Here is a 20002-nt window from a genome sequence, read left to right as displayed (position 1 = left end):
TATCACCTGTAGGTGCCTCCAGCTGCAGCACTGATGGGACAGGAGTCTGCCCGCCACCAGCTGGCTACACAGAGCTGCCCTAGCGCAGAGCCTAGAGGTCATGGCTTCCACTGCTCCAGGCTCCCACAGCTGTACCGGCACAGTCCTGCCTGACACAGACTGAAGGAGCAGCACTAGAGACAGGCTGCGTTCACTACAGACGTGCTAGGCAGGGACAGAGCACACAGAGATCTAGAGGACTCATGCCACTGAACAAAGCCCAGCGTCGGCACACCTCACCCTGAAAGATCCAAAACCAAATACACAGAGAAATCCTCCTCTCACCACAAAACTGCAGCCACCTCTGGGGCGGGACACAGCAGCTGTTTAGCAGCACCCACCAACTCTGCACAGTGGCTTAGGACAAGGGAATATTAAGGAAGCTGATGTGATCACTAGAGCCCGGCTGGGATCTGGTAGCTCCCATCCCCAGCAAGACAGAGCTGCTCTCTCCTGACTAGCTGGGGTGGCAGATGCCACGGGGCACAGTCTTCTTCCTTCTGTCTCCAGGGGAGGCCAATGAGAGGCCAGCCTCCCCGGGAGAGTTCAGGGAGTGATCAAGCCACATGTTCTGCCCTACCCAGTTCCTGGAGAGGCGGAAAAACTGGCTGTGCTGGTTTGAGGCACGGCGGGAGCGCAATGTGGGCCTGCGGGAGGTAGCTGCTGTTTGCTGTTGCCGGCTACAAGTTTGTCAACAGCACGAGAACCTCCCAACAGCTAATTGGCTGTCAGGGATCCCAGCTCTCCAGCGTTAACTGCACTCACCGCCCAGGGCAAAGAGCTGCCAATGGGTGTGCCAGCCCTGCCCCAGCAACGTCCCCAGAGTTTCAGCTCGCGGCTGCACATGGGCACAGGGGCTGGCCAGGTCTCCTAGGCATTACCGAGCAGGCAAAGGGCCCGGCTGGACTCATGTGCTCCAGCTTCACCAGCTCAGCAGCCTCCACTGATGCAACTTCCTTCCAGGAAGGGCTCTTGGGAGGCACTAGCCCTCCCTGAGCCTGGGGAGCAACCACGTTACAAGAAACCAGCCAACCGGTCCTCGAGGAATAGTGCCACAGGAACAGGGCACTGCCGGCCACCCAGCACCCCAGGCTTCCTCCCCAGGTCCCTGCAGCCCACCCAGCTGTCCGCTCGCCCGCCTGCCAGGGTTTCTATGGGGAGGTCTACTGTGCATAGCTCTGCCTGACAGCTGTCAAGCAGCCACGGGTGAAAGTGGGCCAGTAGGAGCTGGTCCTGCATACCGGTAAGAACCCGCCAGGGCCCATACCCAGCCCACAGTAAAGCGCTGCCGCAGCACTGGTTTAACATCCACACCCCTTTTGCCTCCCCCATCAGTGGCCCTGCTGGTAGGGTCCGTCCCGACAGGGCCACCGAAAGGGGAGGCAAAAGGGGCAGGGACATGAAAGTGCAGCCGGAGAACCGCTTTAAGGATGGTCCTTTGCCGCCACGGCGCTTTAATGTTGTTGTGCCCCCCCGTCGGCAGGGCCGCGGCAAAGGGCCCTGCAGAGCTTTAACATTCCTGCCCCTTTGGGCCCCCCCGGCCGCCAACGGGCAGGGGGGGCAAAGGGAGCAGCTGCCCTGGGGCCAGCGATTTAAAAGAGCAGCGACATCTGGAGCCCCAGGACCCTTAAATCAACACGGGAGCCCTGGGCGGCGCGGGCCAGCTGGACTGGAAGGGCTGGCTGGGGGATGCTGACCCCCCCAAAGCCCTGCCCCTTCCAGAGCCAGAGCCACCCCAACCTGTACCGGTAAGTGGCCTCAGTTACTTTCACCCCCGCAAGCAGCCGAGAGCGGGAAGGACAGCCGCATCCCACAAACCGCCCCGGATCAGCAGAGAAACCAGAGCAGGAGCGAGCCGCGGAGACTCAGATAGCCTGTGACTCCCGAAGGGGCCTTGCGAGGCACGGCTGAGGCTCTCTCTCTCTCTCTCTCGCACACACACACACACTTGCTGCGGGGTAGTGGGGTGCCACCAGCCCTCCCCAAACTCCCCCATCTAGACTATCCCCATTCCAAAGGGCACGTTGCACAACAGAACGCACCATTAGCGTGTCTGTCTCTCTGAGGCTTTGGCAAGTCATGGCAGCCCCTCGGGAAATCCTGTGTGCCAGTGAGCTTCCATCACAGCCTTGCCAAGTCCCAGGCCCCTGGGAAAGACTCTCTAGTGCTTGCATACAGAGGGACGCCCTTCTGCCCGGGACGGTTCCCTGACCCGGTGGGGAAGCAATGGCAGGTCACTGGCAGGGGCAGAACTCGGAGGCAGCTCCAGCTGGGAACAGGGTGACAGCAGCAGACTCAGGGCTCAGCCCCACACACCAGAACACCGGATTCCCGAAAGGCGCGGCGCTGCACTGATGGAGTCACACCGGTGCCGCTGGGCAGTGACACTGTACCCAATAGTTTTAGTTTAGTATCCTTTTATCATGTGATGTTATGATCAATCAATATGTTACATGTCAGTAGACAGGACACTGGGCTGGATGGACCTTTGGTCTGACCCATTATGGCCATTCTTATGACATATATTCATTGCATGTTAATCAGAGTTGATTTGCAGGTTTATCAAAGTATAAGGTTGATCAGTATTTAGAGGAATTATGTAGTAGACATGAGTAGGATAAGCTGAAATGCAAGAAACTGTGGACTGGGGAGGCCTGTAAAACTTTAGCTTAGCTATTTTAGGCCTTGGCGACAAGAAGTGATGGCGTAAATTAATGAGGGCCAACGCATTCTAGCACCATCTAGGAGGATGTCTGTAGGTATAACTGGCACATTGTATTGATCTCTGGGAATTGTGTATGCTGTGATATTTATAACTTTGTTGGTTACTTTAATAAAACTACTAAAAGATAGATACTCTTGTCACTGTGTGTGTCACTTGCCTGTGCTTTCACGTGTTCCTATGAACTCTAGATCCAGAACAGAGGTGACTCTGTTGAACCAGAGACTGTAGACACCAGAGCCAAACCCACTGAAGTAGGATTAACATTAAATAGAATAAAAGGCTACAACACGCTCGCATGGATCTGTATCCCTGCAATGCCCTCCTGTTCGATAAACCCCCGCGACGCTGAAGTGGAAGCCTGGAAGGGGCTGCGAGGAATCTGACAGGCTCAGTGGTTACGGGAAAGGGGGCCAGATAAGTAGCAGGGAGAGAAGAGTGCCCAGGACAGCTGCACATGGTCACCAGGGGAGATGAGACACCCCCCACTTGGATTTTTCCATCCCCACTGCCTGAGCAATGGCGGAACTGAAGAAAACAGCAGTACTTCCTTGAGCCCTGCCCACGGGCCAGGTCACAGTGAGAGGCCACAGCAGAGCATCACAAGGCACAATCCATGGAACAACATGCTCATCTCCACACAATGACTGTCCCTGTCCCACTCCTGTGCTTGGATCAACTAACAAAGCTGGCATTGAGGTCTCATCAACAGGCTTCTGAGTTAACGATCCCCCGGCCCCCGCAACACTCAGGAGCAGTTCACACCTCCCGCAGGGTTGTTTCCAGTGGGCTGCAGGCTCAGATGAAGATTTCCTACCCAGCCCTAAGATCTGGAGACTACTGATTGTGAAAGGAGGGTTCCAAGACAGCATCCACCAGGGACAGCCATATGGTTGCCAAATTGCTGCAAGCCAGCCGCATGTAAATTGTGGTTGGTTACTACAGGGGTACTGGAAGATGTGAGTTACCAATAGTGATCCGTTGCTTAGGTTTGCGGGAGGGAAACAATAGGAAAATATGCTGATACTTTGCAATCTTGACTAGTTTGTTAAATGAAGGGTGGGAGTTCTTGGTTTTCAGATACAAGTCTCAGATTTAACTTGCCCATGTAAAGAAAACCCCAAACTGAACACAAAGATTAGGAACCAATTCCCATTGCCTGCTTTCAATAAGAATAGCTAGCAAGTCTTAGAACAGAAAACTTGGCATCTACAGCGACCCCTAACAGCCCAGCATCCACCTTTGCCTCCCACATTGCGATGTCCTGAGGATTTCTGGCATTCTGTTAAACTCAGAACCCTGTGTGTTTAAACTCCACGAGAGCAACCAGGCACTGCTGCTCCCTGATTTGCACATGCAAATGTTCTGGTTAGCAAACTGCGACCTGAGGAGATTAGGGCTGTTAAAACTACACCCAGCGGATGCGACAGAGATTCTTACACTCCTGCTGAAGTGTCATCCTGAGCCACATCTGCACACGGGCTCACACCCTGCATGGACTCAAGATCACCCTCCATACGGTAATTGCTACTCTCCAATTGCCACACAGCTGGTTTTGGGGGCTGAGAGAACACTCCGGTGGGGCATTCCACCCCACTGAGCCTGACTGACAGCAGAAGGGGACAGTCTCCCCATATAGTGACCCTGATGAGAAGCCCCAAGAGAACAGGTTCCCCTCCCACAAGTGAGGAGCGTTCACCCATCACCATTGCTGAAAGTGGAAAGTCTATTTCCCACTCGCTGCCATGGGAGTGTGACGTTATTGACATAATCTGGGACCATACAGATCATTGTTGCAACCAAGGTCCTGTAGTGGCACCAATTCTTGTATAAAGGGGGTCAAATAAGGTGTCCAAGACAAGGTTATGGTTTGCTGGTTATGATTATGCTGATTATGTTTGCATGTATCATTTTTGTATTTAAAGATATAAGTATTGGCTCTATGCTGTCTGTATTTCAAACTTATGCTATGCTTCTGAGTGACACCCCAGACAAGTTGGTGTCAGCTCTGCCTAGCCTGCTTGATGGCCCATTAAGGACCATCAGCTATACAAGTGATCCACTGAGAGAAGGCAGATACACCTTGTGACTCAGCAAGGCATGCAGGGACCTGCCTATGGACAGAACTCTAAGGTTTTTCCATGCCATGTGATGGACAGCTTGTCTTTGGGACAAAGAAAGCAGAGACTACACGGCAAGAGACTATAAAAAGCTGCTGCAGCTCCTCCATCTTGTCTTCAATCCTGCTTCATACCTCTGGAGGGACTTTGCTACAAACGGAAGCTCTACGCAAAGGACTGAATGACCCATCCCAGCTGTGGATGTACTCCAGAGACTTGGAGTTTATTCCATCACTGCCACAAGCCTGAACCAAGAACTTTGCCATTACTGTATGTAATTGATTCCATTTCTATTGACACCAATTCTAACTCTCATCTATATCTTTTTTCTTTTATGAATAAACCTTTAGATTTTAGATTCTAAAGGATTGGCAACAGCATGATTTGTGGGTAAGATCTGATTGATATATTGACCTGGGTCTGGTCCTTTGGGATGGAGAGAACCATTTTTCTTTTACTGGGGTATTGGTTTTCATAACCATTGTCCCCATAATGAGTGGCACTGGTGGTGACACTGGGAAACTGAAGTGTCTAAGGGAATTGCTTGTGTGACTTGTGGTTAGCCAGTGGGATAAAACCAAAGTCCTTTCTGGCTGGCTGGTTTGGTTTGCCTTAGAGGTGGAAAAACCCCAGCCTTGGGCTGTAACTGCCCTGCTCTAAGCAATTTGTCCTGAATTGGCACTCTCTGTTGGATCCTGCCAGGACCGCATCGTTACGGGGGGGCTGTGCTCCGGCAGAGCAGGGGGACACCTGGTGCAGTATGGAGCAGACCAGGCCCTCCAGCCCTGCTGGGAGCAGCATCACTGTCCAAGCCGAGGGCTGGAAGATAAAATGGCCAGTGTAGCCCAACAGGAGCCTTATGACAGGATGAGGGGTAGAGAGGTGACAAATGAGTGACAGCCCAGGGAAGGATCTTGCTAGGCGAGAACCCAGAACCCCCAGCTCTGCTGGGATGCACCTTGCAAACGAAGGGAAGTTCTGCTTCCCTTCAGTGATATAGCAAGCGGGTCTCGTGCACTCTATGGGATCACCGACCCTCCCCTTCGCAGCCCTGCTGCTGCTTCGTGCTGGGGGCATTATGGGACAACGGCTGCCTTCCACTCCAGCACCCAGCGCTGGCTGTTGTTGGAGGGAGGACACCACGCTAGCGGGGCTGCTGGCCTGGTCAGTGACACCAGCCTGCATGCGGGGCCTTCGGGGCGGCACATACATTCTGCGGCACCGAAGCAGAGGCCACTGCCGACTTCGCTGCTTTGTGTTTATTAGAGGATGGCTTTGCTGTGGGGGCCGAGAACTGCCAGCTGAAGTCACTCAGCCAAGCCCCTTGGAGCCTGGCCCACCAAATAACCAAGAGCACCGGTTTTCAGCCAAGGCGGCTGCTGCCCCAGCCCCGTGAGGAGGATGCTAGGCAACCTCTGTCCCACAGCACCGGGAGTGGAAATCAAGTCAAAGTGATAGAGCTCCCTTCCTCGGAGACCAGCACAAACTCGGCCCAGGAATCACAGAGCACCGGCCCTGCAGCAGAACAGGAAGGGACAGAAGGCGACCACCACACCCCGGCAAGGCCCTCTCACCCTCCAACAGCTTTCTGTGGTTTGCGGCCGAGCGGCATTTTCTGTGCTGACACCTGACTGGGCAGGCGGCTATTTATACCCCGTCCATCCCCACTAAATTACCTGGAGTCCAAGTCAGCATTAGCTCGGTCAATGGAGGGAGACAGCTCTGTTTCTGCAGCCCCTGGCCTCTGATTGGGGGTGTGACGTTGCACTCCATAAGGCTTTATGGAAATATGCTTATGAATGTATATATGACATAACTGGAATAAGTTTTATGCTACATATGCCATGTAACATATCTATGCAAAGGTTATGCTCTACTGAATATATTCATCCTATTTGTATGCATGTGTCATTGTTAAAAGAAAAGGAGTACTTGTGGCACCTTAGAGACTAACAAATTTATTTGAGCATAAGCTTTCGTGAGCTACAGATCACTTCATCGGATGCATCAAATAAATTTGCTCAAATAAATTATGCTCAAATAAATTTAGTAGTCTCTAAGGTGCCACAAGTACTCCTTTTCTTTCTGCGAATACAGACTAACACGGCTGCTACTCCGAAAAACCCCAGCCTTGTTGTATTCAAAGTTATGAATATTGGCTGTATATTTGTTTGATTTTAAATAGTCTTAGTAAGGCATTTGGTCAGCTTCTTTAGAAAGGAATTTGCAAGTTAAGTGCCCAAACAAGAAGCACTTAACGGACAATGTATCTTGGAAGGCTCCAATCCACATAAGAAGTTTACATGAGGACATTCAAGGTAGCATGTGAACCATGGCTGCTACCTGTAAGTTTTGAGTCATGCAGGGACATGTGACTTGCCCATGTGACCCCAAAACTCCATCCTGTAGCTGGAATTCTACACAGGGGGAGGGACGGGTATCCACCCACAAAAGAAAGTCTATTTAAACCCCTAGAAGACACCTCCATTTTGTCTTCAGCTGGCTCAAGAGATAGCCTCTCCACCCCAAAGGATACCTGAAAGAAACTTGAACAAAGGAAGTAACCACAGGAGGTGTGAGTGATTGCTGGACCCAGACTAGAAGGAGACTAGTCTGTAAAAGGAAGCTTACTGGAACACCTCTGACGGTGAGGTTTTATCTGTATTTACTTTTCTTACTGTATTATGCATAGACTTGCGTGTTTTATTTTATTTTGTTTGGTAATTCACTTTGTTCTGTCTGCTATTATTTGGAACCACTTAAATCCTACTTTCTGTATTTAATAAAATCACTTTTTACTTATTAATTAACCCTGAGTATGTAATAATACCGGGGGGGAGGGAAACAGCTGTGCATATCTTTCTATCAGTGTTATAGAGGGTGAACAATTTATGAGTTTACCCTGCATAAAGCTTAAAGGTAAAACGGATTTATTTGGAGTTTGGACTGCTTTGGGAGCTGGGCATCTGAGTGTTAGAGACAGGAACACTTCTTAAGCTGCTTTTAGTTAAGCTTGCAGTTTGTGGGATGTGGTTCAGACCTGGGTCTGTGTTTGTGGCAAGCAAGCAGATCTGGCATATCCAGGCAGGGTTCTGGAGTCCCAAGCTGGCAGGGAAAGCAGAGGCAGAAGTAATCTTGGAACACCAGTTGGCAGCCCCAAGGGGGTTTATGCGATTCAACCCGTCACAGGGTGCCGGACCCGTTGTCCATTCAGAACTGAAAACCATCAACTCACCATACAACCTACTCACAACTGCCAACCCAGGATCGACTGGAACTGGGCACTTGACAACAGCCAGCTCCCTATTTCATTACTGATCCCCCAACCCATGAAGTCCCCCACCCAGATCTCTCCTTACCACACAGCCCGCAACAGCCAGAGACACCCTAGCCAACTCCTTCAACCAGAGAAGCAATCAGGAGAGCTGGGGAGGTGGGCTAGTGTCGCGGCTGAATCCCCTCCTTGCAGCTTCAAGTGAGTAAGTTACTCATCCCTGAAAAAACTTTAATTCCATGGACGTCTTTGATCCCCAAGTGCTTCGCGAGCTGTGCAGGCACAGCCACTGAAATGCAGCCACCTCAGGGCAGCAGCTGAACCACGCACAGCATTCTGCACAACAAGGATGAGAAGGCACATTATGGCCAAGGAGCCTGGGAAAAAACCCCTAGAGACTTGGGATTTCCAGTGTCTGCCCAGAGCAGACAGGCCCTGGGTGTTGTAATCCTGCTGGAGGAAGAGAGGGAAATTTCACAACTTGGGTTAAACAATGAAACGCGTGGGCTGGGACATGCTGCCTTCCTTCAGAAGCCTGGGCTGTCACAAGCTCTCACACACAGACACACACACACACGGACCCGACAGCCCGAGCCTAACAGTGCAGGCCTGGCCAAAGCTAATATGTGCAATGCCAAGCAACAAAGGAATTGCCTCGTTCCCTGCATGATACTCACACCCCAATGAGCAGTGGACGAGAAGCTGGATATGAGTCAACAGTGTGCCCTTGTTGCCAAGAAGGCTAATGGCATTTTGGGCTGTATAAGTAGGGGCATTGCCAGCAGATCGAGGGATGTGATCATTCCCCTCTATTCAACATTGGTGAGGTCTCATCTGGAGTCCTGTGTCCAGTTTTGGGCCCCACACTACAAGAAGGATGTGGAAAAACTGGAAAGAGTCCAACGGAAGGCAACAAAAATGATTAGGGAACTGGAACACATGACTTATGAGGAGAGGCCGAGGGAACTGGGATTGTTTAGTTTGCGGAAAAAAAGAATGAGGGGGGATTTGATAGCTGCTTTCAACTACCTGAAAGGGGGTTCCAAAGAGGATGGATCTAGACTGTTCTCAGTGGTAGCAGATGACAGAACAAGGAGTAATGGTCTCAAGTTGCAGTGGGGGAGGTTTAAGGTTGAATATTAGGAAAAACTTTTTCACTAGGAGGGTGGTGAAACACTGGAATGCGTTACCTAGGAAGGTGCTGGAATCTCCTTCCTTAGAAGTTTTTAAGGTCAGGTTTGACAAAGCCCTGGCTGGGATGTTTTAGTTGGGGATTGGTCCTGCTTTGAGCAGGGGGTTGGAGTAGATAACCTCCTGAGGTCCCTTCCAACCCTGATATTCTCTGATTCTATGAATACACACGCTGTTCCACACAGCCAAGCTCTGGAAACGGGGCAAGCTAGGGGAAGCCAGAGGAAGTTGCATCCCTCCATCAAAAGGGGAACAAGGACACCCAGAGTTACCACTTTCCAAGCAGACCATAACTTCTGCCATCTGTTCTACTCTACACAGGGTCATAAACTGCCATCGTCAGGTAGTATCTGAGCACCTCTCAGTCATGCATTAAATGGCGTCACGTGACTAACACCTGTCTGATGTGGATGTTTTCCTTTCTTCTTCTCCCTAGGGAGAGAGCTATGTGAGCAGCAGAGCAGCTTGTTCCTCCCCTCCTGGTACAGCCCCCCTGCTCTGGGTTTGTGTCAGAGAAGGCCGGTGGGAGCAGGGCCCCTGGGGAGGTTTGGGGTGGCCTTGAGTTCCTGCGGGTTTGTTCCAGGATCTGGGACCGGCCCCGCAGGACGCTCTGTTTGCTGCCCAGCTGGGCTCTGCCCCGGTGGTAGAAAGTTCCATGGGCCCGAGGGCTGGAGTTATGGACCTCGGTGCCCAGCCCGGAGCCATAGGCCCTTCTAGATACGCTGAGCCCAGGCTGCTGAGCACCTCGAAGGTCGGGCCCGAGACCCTGCCCTTGACTCTCTTCTATGGAAGGCCAGCACAGAGAGCAGGGGACGGGCCCGGGTGCTGCCGAGAAGAGCACCATCACACCATCCCAGAACATGGCATCTTCTTGGGCTCTGCCATTGCCCCCTGGAGCCCTTTATCCTTGACACACATGCCCCAGCCTGGCTGTGGGAACGAGACAGGGGCTGAGATGCAGCCACTGCAAGATGGCAATCACTGGCCTGGAGCGCCTGGCCCAGGCAGCCGTTCCAGCCTAGAGCAGCAGAGTCTGACGCTGCCTTCAGCGCGAGCCCCAGAGCCTATTTCTGCAGCAACACAAAGCTGCTCCAATAGCCAGCATTTGTTTCCTTGATTTAGAAGCTGTTTTCACACAAGGGCACTTCTGCTAAGAGCTTCTCCCCCACCCATTCATCTAGTCTTCACCCTCTCTGGAGGGGAGGACAGCAGGAGCCCTGGCCCCACTGAACCCCTTTACTGCTGGCCTCCAGCAGCCTCCTACCCCACACTGGCAGATTGGAGGGGAGAGCCACACTAGCAAGTTCTCTGTTACACTCCCATCACAGGTTTCAGAGTAGCAGCCGTGTTAGTCTGTATCCGCAAAAAGAAAAGGAGGACTTGTGGCTTAGACTTAGAGACTAACAAATTTATTTGAGCATAAGCTTTTGTGAGCTATGGCTCACTTCATCGGATGCATCCAGTGAGCTTTCGTGATCTACGGCTCACTTCATCGGATGCATCCAGTGAGCTTTCGTGAGCTACGGCTCACTTCATCGCAGGGTTTGCTCAGAGAAATGCCACCTGCTCTGCTGTGGTTTCCACCTTTCTGTTCCCAGGGCCTCCTGGTTTCAGAGCAGGCATGAAGCCGTTTCAAAGGCCCCGGAGGGGGGCGAGACCGAGAGTGTGGTTTTGTTCTTTCCTGGAAGTGCTTTAATTAAAACACTGCAGCTGTCTGTGTCCTCCACGGAGACAGCTACAACAGCATCAAAGGGGGAACTGTCCACATGCTTAGACTCAGAGAGGTTTTTCCGAACCAGAAGGCAAGTCCCATTCACAGTCAGGAGGTGTACATAGCATAGCCTGGAGCAAGAATCGCTCAGGCTCCCAGCACCTCTCCAGCCAAGGATCTCAGTGTGTTTCACAAACATTCCTTCCACTTACAGGTTGGGAAACTGAGGCAACTTGCCCAAGGCCAGACTGCTAGTCAGTGGCAGAGCTGGGGGGAAAAGCCACAAAACATCAATTCCATGAGACTCATCATGCCCTGGGTCCTTCTGCTTGTGGGGTACTCAGGAGATACACAGAAGCCCTTTTCTGTATTTAAGATTTTGTGAACTGGATTTTCTAGCCCTCCTTTTACCAAGGCCACGGGGAACTTTTGCAAGGATGGGCACACCCAGGGGAGGACAATCAGCGGGCAAAGGGTAGCTCATCATAGGGAACACGCAGAGAGCATTTCTTGATATTCAGCCTGAGTGACATCTAGGAGGCTGTGGAACCGTCCCGCTAAAGTCTGCAGGAAGCCCCATTGCTTGGGCTGTTCAAACTGGTCCAAGCCCTGCACAAGGTCCTGTAGGGATCGGTACTCAGAAAGAAGGGGAGCAGGAGCAGGGACAACTGGTACTTGGATTCTAATGATTACTTTGTAGGGCTACTTGTGCTGCAGGCAGCAATGGGCCCCAGAAAACATGGCACACAACACATGGAGCTCTCCAGCTGCACCGAGGAAGGGAGGGTTGTGGAGACTCACAACGAACCTGGGCACCCAAGGACATCAGCAAAGAGAGCCGCATGGCGCGTGTTTACTGTCTCACCGCACGCTCTGCAGAGCTAGACGCGCTCCCGGGCTCAGCGGGGCTCCGATGTGGGCCGACATCGCTGCGGTCAGCAGGAGCTCGGGTTGGAGTTTTCAAGGTGCTAACCAACCTGGCGCAGTCCTGCCCCAGGCAGCCACGTGACCCAAAGGCAGAACGTTTCCATTACAGAAATTGGCGCTGCAGCTAGACCCAGGGCTGCGGGTTCAGTTTACTGCTTGGCCTGCTGTAACTGGATACTCTAGCCAGCACCCTCTTGGATTACTATTGCCATTGCCCCATGGCCACCATCCCCAGGCTCTCCAGAGCAAGGGTACGCACTGTGGAGGGATTTTGTTTCAAGAACAGAAATGTTCAGAAGCTTGTGGCTCGTGCACCGCAGCATCCCCCGACGAGAGACTGTACCCAAGACACACACCCCACCGGCAGCAAACCTAGCCAACAGCTGTGCCTGCTGCCACACCTCTAGCTCGGTGGCAGAGGTGCTCACAAAAGGCATCCCAAAAAGGGTTAAGAGCAGAGAAACACTATAGGCACCACTCCCAGATCACTTTGTGCGCAGGGCCGTTTCCACAACACCTCACCACAATGCACAGTGTGGCGAGAAGGGACAGACATCTGCAGCAGTCCCTCCTCTCTGGCCCTCAATCTCCTTTTACCTGGTGTAACTCCACTGGCATCAGCGGAGTCATTCCCGAGTGACACCCGAGGGGGGTCTCGGGCCCTCTGCAGTCAGCATCTCTTACTGCCCTGAGCATGTCTCATGAGACCAGGCAGCCCAGATGTATTGGCAAAGTGCCAGCCTGGAGAGGATGGTCATCACACCAGGGGCTCTCTCAATGGGGTCACTGACTTGTAGGCATTGCACTGAGCCTCTCACACCCACTGCATAAAGCTTGTTTCTCCATTTCTAATGATCAGCCCTCCCCCCACCCCAGCCTTCCAGGAGACTGCCTCTGCCAGCCAATCAGATGATAACAGGACAGGGAAGCACTTAATAATCCCGTTCTCCCATAGCTAAGCCGCAGGGCATTTGGCTTCACTTTGTATCTGGTTCTGTTAGAGGGTGTCCATATAGCGGATGGAGGCGAGGTCTTCCCAAAGCAGAGGAAACCCCAGCAGCGGTCAGGCTCCCGAAGCGGGTCCCTGGCAGATTGACTGCAGCACTGCCATTCCCCGCATGCCACTCGTCTCCACCAAGGGCAGGGTGAGAGCCCACACCCTCCGCTGCACCCAGACCACCTGTCGGCTGCACAATGCAAGGCACGAGAATCAGCTGTGAAGGCAGCTGTTTATTTCACAGCAATGATGGGTGGAGGAGAAAGAGAGAGGTCAGGGAGGGTAAAGATGAAGGCCAGCCTGGCCCCTTGTTCTAACCATCTGTTTGCTGACACCAGGATCTTGTCAGTCAGCCTGGTCAGAGCTGGCACGTGCGTTACCCAAGATGCTGTGTGGATCATATGACGGTCACACGCATTTCACCCTAGCAATAGCTGGGAACAGAGACGTTTTGCAGACATCCTCATTTAAATTAGTTTGTGATTAATCCAATTTCAGCAAAACCTTACATTTCTTCCACTAGCCTCCATCAGGACAATATATGCCAAAGCTTCTTCCATTATTTGCAGTGTTGTTCTAGCCAGGTTGGTCCCTAAAGAGGAGACCCAAGGTGAGTGAATTCAGAGCTTTCATTGAACCAGCTCCTTGTGGAGGAAGGGAGAAGTTTCCGAGCTTCACAGAGCAATTCCTCAGGTCTGGGAAGCTCAAAAGCTTGGACCTTTCACACAGAATCAAGGAGCCAGAAGGGACCGCAAGGGTCATCTCCTTTAACAGGAGTCAGTCCAGTAAAAGACAGGACCTCCCCCACCTAGCTTCTCTCAAAGCTTCTTCCTGCAGACTCCTCTCTTCCCAGCCAGGCGGCACTCCAGAACTGATCTGCGACACGGATGTATTGCCGTGAAGTCGTATTAGCAGGATGGCTGCAAATTTACTGTGCTCAGAAACACTCAGCACAGATATTAAAGCAGAGCCGCATTAAGCTCAGAGCTTCGCATTAAAATAACGAGGGCTGCCAAGACAGGGCTACTATTAACTAAGCGACAAATCATCCCAATTGGCTCATTGATGAGAGAATGAAGCAGCATCAGTGTCTGGAATACTCCATGCATGTGACAAGACAAAGAGACATAACAGAGGTCTCTAAAGAAGAATCATAGAATATCAGGGTTGGAAGAGACCTCAGGAGGTCATCTAGTCCAACCCACTGCTCAAAGCAGGACCAATCCCCAACTAAATCATCCCAGCCAGGGCTTTGTCAAGCCTGACCTTAAAAACTTCTAAGGAAGGAGATTCCAGCACCTCCCTAGGTAACGCATTCCAGGGCTTCACCACCCTCCTAGTGAAAAAGTTTTTCCTAATATCCAACCTAAACCTCCCCCACGGCAACTTGAGACCATTACTCCTCGTTCTGTCATCTGCTACCACTGAGAACAATCTAGATCCATCCTCTTTGGAGCCCCTTTCAGGTAGTTGAAAGTAGCTATCAAATCCCCCCTCATTCTTCTCTTCCGCAGACTAAACAATCCCAGTTCCCTCAGCCTCTCCTCATAAGTCATGTGTTCCAGTCCCCTAATCATTTTTGTTGCCCTGCGCTGGACGTTTTCCAATTTTTCCACATACTTCTTCTAGTTTGGGGCCCAAAACTGAACACAGTACTCCAGATGAGGCCTCTGGGCAGCACAGAAGTGAAGCATCTGTAAGTGAAAAGGGGATCTAGACACCCAGCTTTATTGTACTCTCAACTTCTGCTTGTAAATGTCACCCTCTCTCGACTGTGTACGTTGCCGTCAACACACAGGCTGGCCTGCTGGGTGTGACAAAGGGAACGGCTGATGCAGGAAGGAAACATTCAGACCAAATCTGGACCAAGCGAATCATCATCATCTGACATCTCTATGGTCCCTTTCAACCAAAGGGCTTTGTAAATCATATGCATAGAGGAAACCATTCACACACAGCTCTAATGCAACCACATCTAAGGTGAAAGGCAGCAATTTGCTGCTCAACTGGGGGTGGAGGAAGAGGAGATGTTTTAGCTAAGGATAATGTGACAAACATCTTCCTTTACAAAAAACAGTGCCATGAGATCTGTAACCGAGCAGACAGGGCCTTGGGCTTTCAAGGTCTTGCCTGAAAGAACCACACACAATGGAGAGAGGAAACCCAGTTTAGCTCACATGGAAAAAGGAAGGGCTGGGCTGGATTAGATACTATGAACCCAGGACTGTGCCATGTAACCCCAATGGACCAGCCTTGATTTCAGAAAATTCCCTTTGAGGAAATCCAAATAGGCTTTGGTGCCTCCATTGCACAATCCCCAGTAGTTTGAAAGTCTGAGGACCAAGGCACAGACCAAACGCCCACTTAAGGGGTTTTCCAACACACAGGCCAGGTGTCAAGCCGCTGATCAGCCCACCAAAAAGTTGCAAGGAGCTAATCACAACCAGGAGAAGAGCCCAAGGATTCAGTGCAGCACCGAGAGGACCCTCGGACACACCCCCTCTCCTAGCATGCAGCCTCTCAGCTAAGGACGCTCCAGTCCAGCCCTTCTACATGGGGGCCGCAGAGGCATTCTCCAAAGGTGGGGGAGGCTCCAGGCTGGAGGCAGAAGTGGAGGGATGTGGAAGACACAAGCCATGAAAAGCCACAGTCTGTTAATGAAAGCAGATGGTTGCAGAGCTTTGGGAGCAAACGCCACCTGGCAGACAGCTCACGCATTGGAAATGGGCATCCAAGGAGCTGGCCTTTTGCTTCCTTAGTAGAATGCAGTAAACTAGATGAGATCTATTTCAAGCAATAGTAACACACCTTGCCCATGCAAGAGCTCTAGGCACCCTGACAATCTTACCACAGCACAGTACACCCAGAAGCATTGAAAAACAAACACTCCAACAGAAACAAATTAATTCAGTGCAGCCAGACAATGAATCAGCAACAAAAAGGTGAGTAAATTATGTTCTTTTAACTGTCCCAGTAATGCTAAAGCAGGATTAAAGCACACTGACAGACATAGTGAGAACTTCAAGGCATCTGGAATGACAGACCTTGCAAAGAAATAGGGCAACATGACACAGAATAGCTATTAGCCAATTGCATCTTTAATACCATAAGACGTCTCGTAGGATCATCTACTTTAGACTTTAGAGTAGCAGCCGTGTTAGTCTGTATTCGCAAAAAGAAAAGGAGTACTTGTGGCACCTTAGAGACTAACAAATTTATTTGCTTTCGTGAGCTACAGCTTATGCTCTACTTTAGACTTGCAAACTAACATTCTGCCAAACGCACTAGGAAACACACAAGCTCGGTATTATTGTCTGCCACTCGTCATGCTAATGTGGAGCACAGCCACCCCAGAGTCTCTTCACTGGCTAAAAGCTGTCTCGGTCACACCTCTCACAGTCACCGCCAGGCTCAAAAGGTCCTTTCGTGTCCCGTTACCACATTGCTCTGCGATAAAGTGCTCAGTAACAGAAGTGACCTTTGAACGCAGAGCTCATCCCCTAAGCTATGAGCCCGAGTATCCGGGGGGAGTCCCAGCACTCAGCACGCGCAGGCCAGGAACATGATCCCCCAAGGAGTATTTATCCCCAACGTTGCCACAGCCACACAGTCTAGCCCCAGACAGAGTGCCAAGGAATTATCATCACCTGTGGCCAAAGCAGCCCCTTTCTGAGCAGGGCTCTGATCCAGTGTCCTGCTATACGTGCGTTGTGCGGAGTGGAAGAATATTAGACTATAAATAACGCACACTCAGGTGATCTAATAAGGAGGTTTTGGCAAACTCCCAGTGCCATCTCCGCAGCTTTGGGGCATCTCTGGCAGGTAACACAGGACCAGCACCGAATGACAGTTTGGGGCAATTCCCCTAGCAGTTTTAGGAGATGCTGAGACCAGAGCCAATCATGCTGACCAACACTGTCTCCCTGGACTTCCCATATGTCCTCTCTTGTCTTGCACTCGAATTGTGAGCGGTCTGGCCCAGGGACCATCTTTTTGCTCTGTCTGTACGCCTGGCACAACAGGCCTGGTCCAGGACTAGGGCTCCTAGGTGCTATGGTAACACAAATCCTTTCTCCCCACCACAACCTGCCCCAGTGCAACACAACCCCCCACAGCCCAGACAGCCCACCCCCTCCGCCCCGCCAGCAATGCCTGTGACCTGCACTCCCATACCAACCACAGGAGCAAGGTGGCCCAGCCTACATCCCCTTCGCCAGGGAGACACAGGCCAGGGGTGGCACGGATGGGGGGGCCACACAGAGGAAGGGGTGCCACCCGCCTACCTCCTGAGGAGCCGTCCTCGTGGTCAGAGCTGTTGTTGCTGCAGTCAGTGCCTCTTTCCGGGGAGCTGCAGCTGGAGGAGTCCCTGCCAGGCACATCCAAGTGTTGCTTGTGTCTCCAGGGCAGTGGGTGCTGCTCTTCGTGCTGCACGGGGGAGCTGCACCCATTCGTCCCATCCAGCAAGTCCAGATCCCGGCTGCGCTTGGGCCACCTGCCCCCTAAGGCGGGCAGCCAGCGATGGGGCCTGTCCAGCTCCTCCCCAGACTCCCGGGGTAGGATCCTGAAGCCTAAGAAGATGGGGTTCAGGAGGAACTTCTCACTCAGGTCCACCTCCTCATCGTTGGGGTCGGCACTGCCCTCCCCGGGGCCAGGCATGTTCTTGGCATGGGGCTGCCGGCCACGGACCTCCCTAAAGATGGGCATAGGGTCTCTATGGGCCTCACCAGAACAAAGAGGATGCTGAGCAGGGGGCTCACTGCCATGGGCCTCGCCAGCGATGGGGACCGGGGGTTCACTGCCATGGGGCTCACTGCCATGGGAGTGCTCAGTTGGGGGCTCGCTGCCCTGGGCCTCCCTGGGGACGGGCACGGGGGGCTCGCTGCCCTGGGCCTCCCTGGGGACGGGCACGGGGGGCTCGCTGCCCTGGGTCTGGGCAGGGGGGTGCCCAGCTGGAGCATCGCTGCCCTGCTCATGCCTGCGGGGCTGCCGCCTGCCCTGCCTCCCGGCCCGCGGGGCTGCCTTGTGCTGCTGCAGCTGGTGCTGGATGGCTGCGGCCAAGCTGTGCACCGCGCGCCCCGCTGCGCCCCTCTTGCCAGGGGGCATGTCCGGGAGGGGGGCGGGCTCCGGGGGCTCCCGGGCCAGCGCCGTCTCCAGGTAAATGACTTTGAACTTCTCCTCGGCCAGCGCCTGCTGCAGCTGCCTCAGGTTCCCCCGGCAGCGCTCCAGCTCCAGCTCCATGTCCCGCACCGAGCCCAGCTGCATGCGGGGCGCCGGCTCCCCGGGGAACTCGGCCTGCCAGTGCCGCGCGAACTCCGCCGGCTCCCACATGCTGCCCGCGCAGCGGGGCTCGGTGCGCGCGGGGGGGGCGATCCGATGCCCCGGGGGGGGGCGGCGGGGCTCGGTGCGCGCGGGGGGGGCGATCCGATGCCCCGGGGGGGGGCGGCGGGGCTCGGTGCGCGCGGGGGGCGGAAAGTTTCTCTCTCCCCCGGCAGCTTCCGCTCCGGAGCCCTGCTGGGGCCCTGACGTCGCGGCCCGGCCCGGCCCGGCCCCCTCCCACACAGACCCGCCTCCCCCCGGCCGAGCAGGCGGGGCCCGCGGGGAGCGCCCCGCCCGGCGCAGGAGGCGGCTCCTGGGGCCGGGGCTTCCCCGGGGCCGCGGCGGAGCGGAGCCGGGCTGCGCCGGGGGAAGCGGCCGCGCCGTGGGGTGCCAGGCCTCCGGCGTGGCTGCTGGGCTGGGGGCGCAGGGGACGGCTGCAGCACCAGGTGTCAGGTCCCTTTTGCAGATGGGGAAACTGAGGCACAGAGCAGCTAAGTGACTTGCCCGTGGTCACCCGGCAGGCCTGTGCCAGATCTCCTGGGTCCCCTCGTTATCCGTCCATTAGGCCACTCTGCTGGAAATGGCCAGGAGCTATTAGCCGGCGCCCCGCCCGCCCCGGGAGAGGCTGTGTGGATGCTAAGCCCGGAGCGCGCTGGGGCCCAGTTCTGATGCCCCAACGGGCGTTGATTGCGAGGGGTCTGCCCATGGAGCACGGGCAGCGGAGTCTGGCTCCAAGCCACCACCGTGCAGGGAACTGTCTGCGGATCCTTTGGCTGTGACCCTTGTGGGCCAGCAGAGAACCCGGAGCAGAGTTCGGCCCTGGTGCTTGTTTCCCCTCCCTTCCAGCCCTGCTGTCTGGACTTTGCTTCTCCAAACGTAGGAACATTCAAAGCAGTGTCACTCTTTAACCTGACGCCGGTTACCCGAAAGGCGGAAGGCACCTGGACCGTCACCCCGGTATCTGGGCGCTGCATGCGCTGTCATGGATCTCTGCTCAGAGCCCCCCTGCAGGCAGGGCTCTGTGACACTAACTCACTTGTCCAGGTTTCAGAGTAGCAGTGGTGTTAGTCTGTATTCGCAAAAAGAAAAGGAGGACTTGTGGCACCTTAGAGACTAACAAATTTATTAGAGCATAAGCTTTCGTGAGCTACAGCTCACTTCATCGGATGCACCAAATGCATCCACCAAATGCATCCGATGAAGTGAGCTGTAGCTCACAAAAGCTTATGCTCTAATAAATTTGTTAGTCTCTAAGGTGCCACAAGTACTCCTTTTCTTTTCACTTGTCCAGGGTCACACAGGAAGCCCGTGGTAGATCAGAGAGCTGCCAGCCTAATAGCCCGGCCACACACCACTCTGTTGTAGTAGGCAAGGAAAGAGCCTCATGATCTTTTATGTTTGGCACCTTCCAATACCCCCACTGTCTTGCTTGTACCGCCTGGCAGCACTGTATCCAACCCAGGGAGAAGTCCCCCAGGGCAGGAGCCTGTCCTAGCTGGAGTGCCATGCATGCCTATGATTCTGCAGAAGCAATAAGCTCAGCTGGCCTTGGGCACCAATCAATCCCTCCCCCAGCCCATCCTAACGGTTGGAGAATAATCTCTATTCTCATCGTCCAAGATCCAGCAACTGTTTGGCACAAAAGATGAGTTTTGCACCACACCCTGAGGGCTGGCTAGCCCACAGATTCCTAGAGCAGGGGTAA

General features: G+C 53.5%; 1 protein-coding gene across 3 annotated transcripts in view; it reads right to left on the bottom strand.

Moving 5' to 3' along the window:
• Positions 1-18324, bottom strand: part of ABR (ABR activator of RhoGEF and GTPase) — a 94748-nt gene extending 76424 nt beyond the window's left edge. For all 3 annotated transcript variants that reach the window (XM_038375245.2, XM_038375239.2, XM_043499478.1), the window contains exon 1: positions 17265-18324. In XM_038375245.2, the coding sequence (XP_038231173.1) occupies positions 17265-18309 (1045 nt within the window). In that variant the 5' untranslated portion in view covers positions 18310-18324. The remainder of the gene's footprint in view (positions 1-17264) is intronic.
• Between the last annotated feature and the right edge of the window lie 1678 nt (positions 18325-20002).

This window comes from Dermochelys coriacea, chromosome 17, assembly GCF_009764565.3.
Source record: "Dermochelys coriacea isolate rDerCor1 chromosome 17, rDerCor1.pri.v4, whole genome shotgun sequence".
NCBI lineage: Eukaryota > Metazoa > Chordata > Testudines > Dermochelyidae > Dermochelys > Dermochelys coriacea.
Note: the sequence above shows the minus strand (reverse complement) of the source record. Positions and strands in the feature narration are given on the sequence as shown.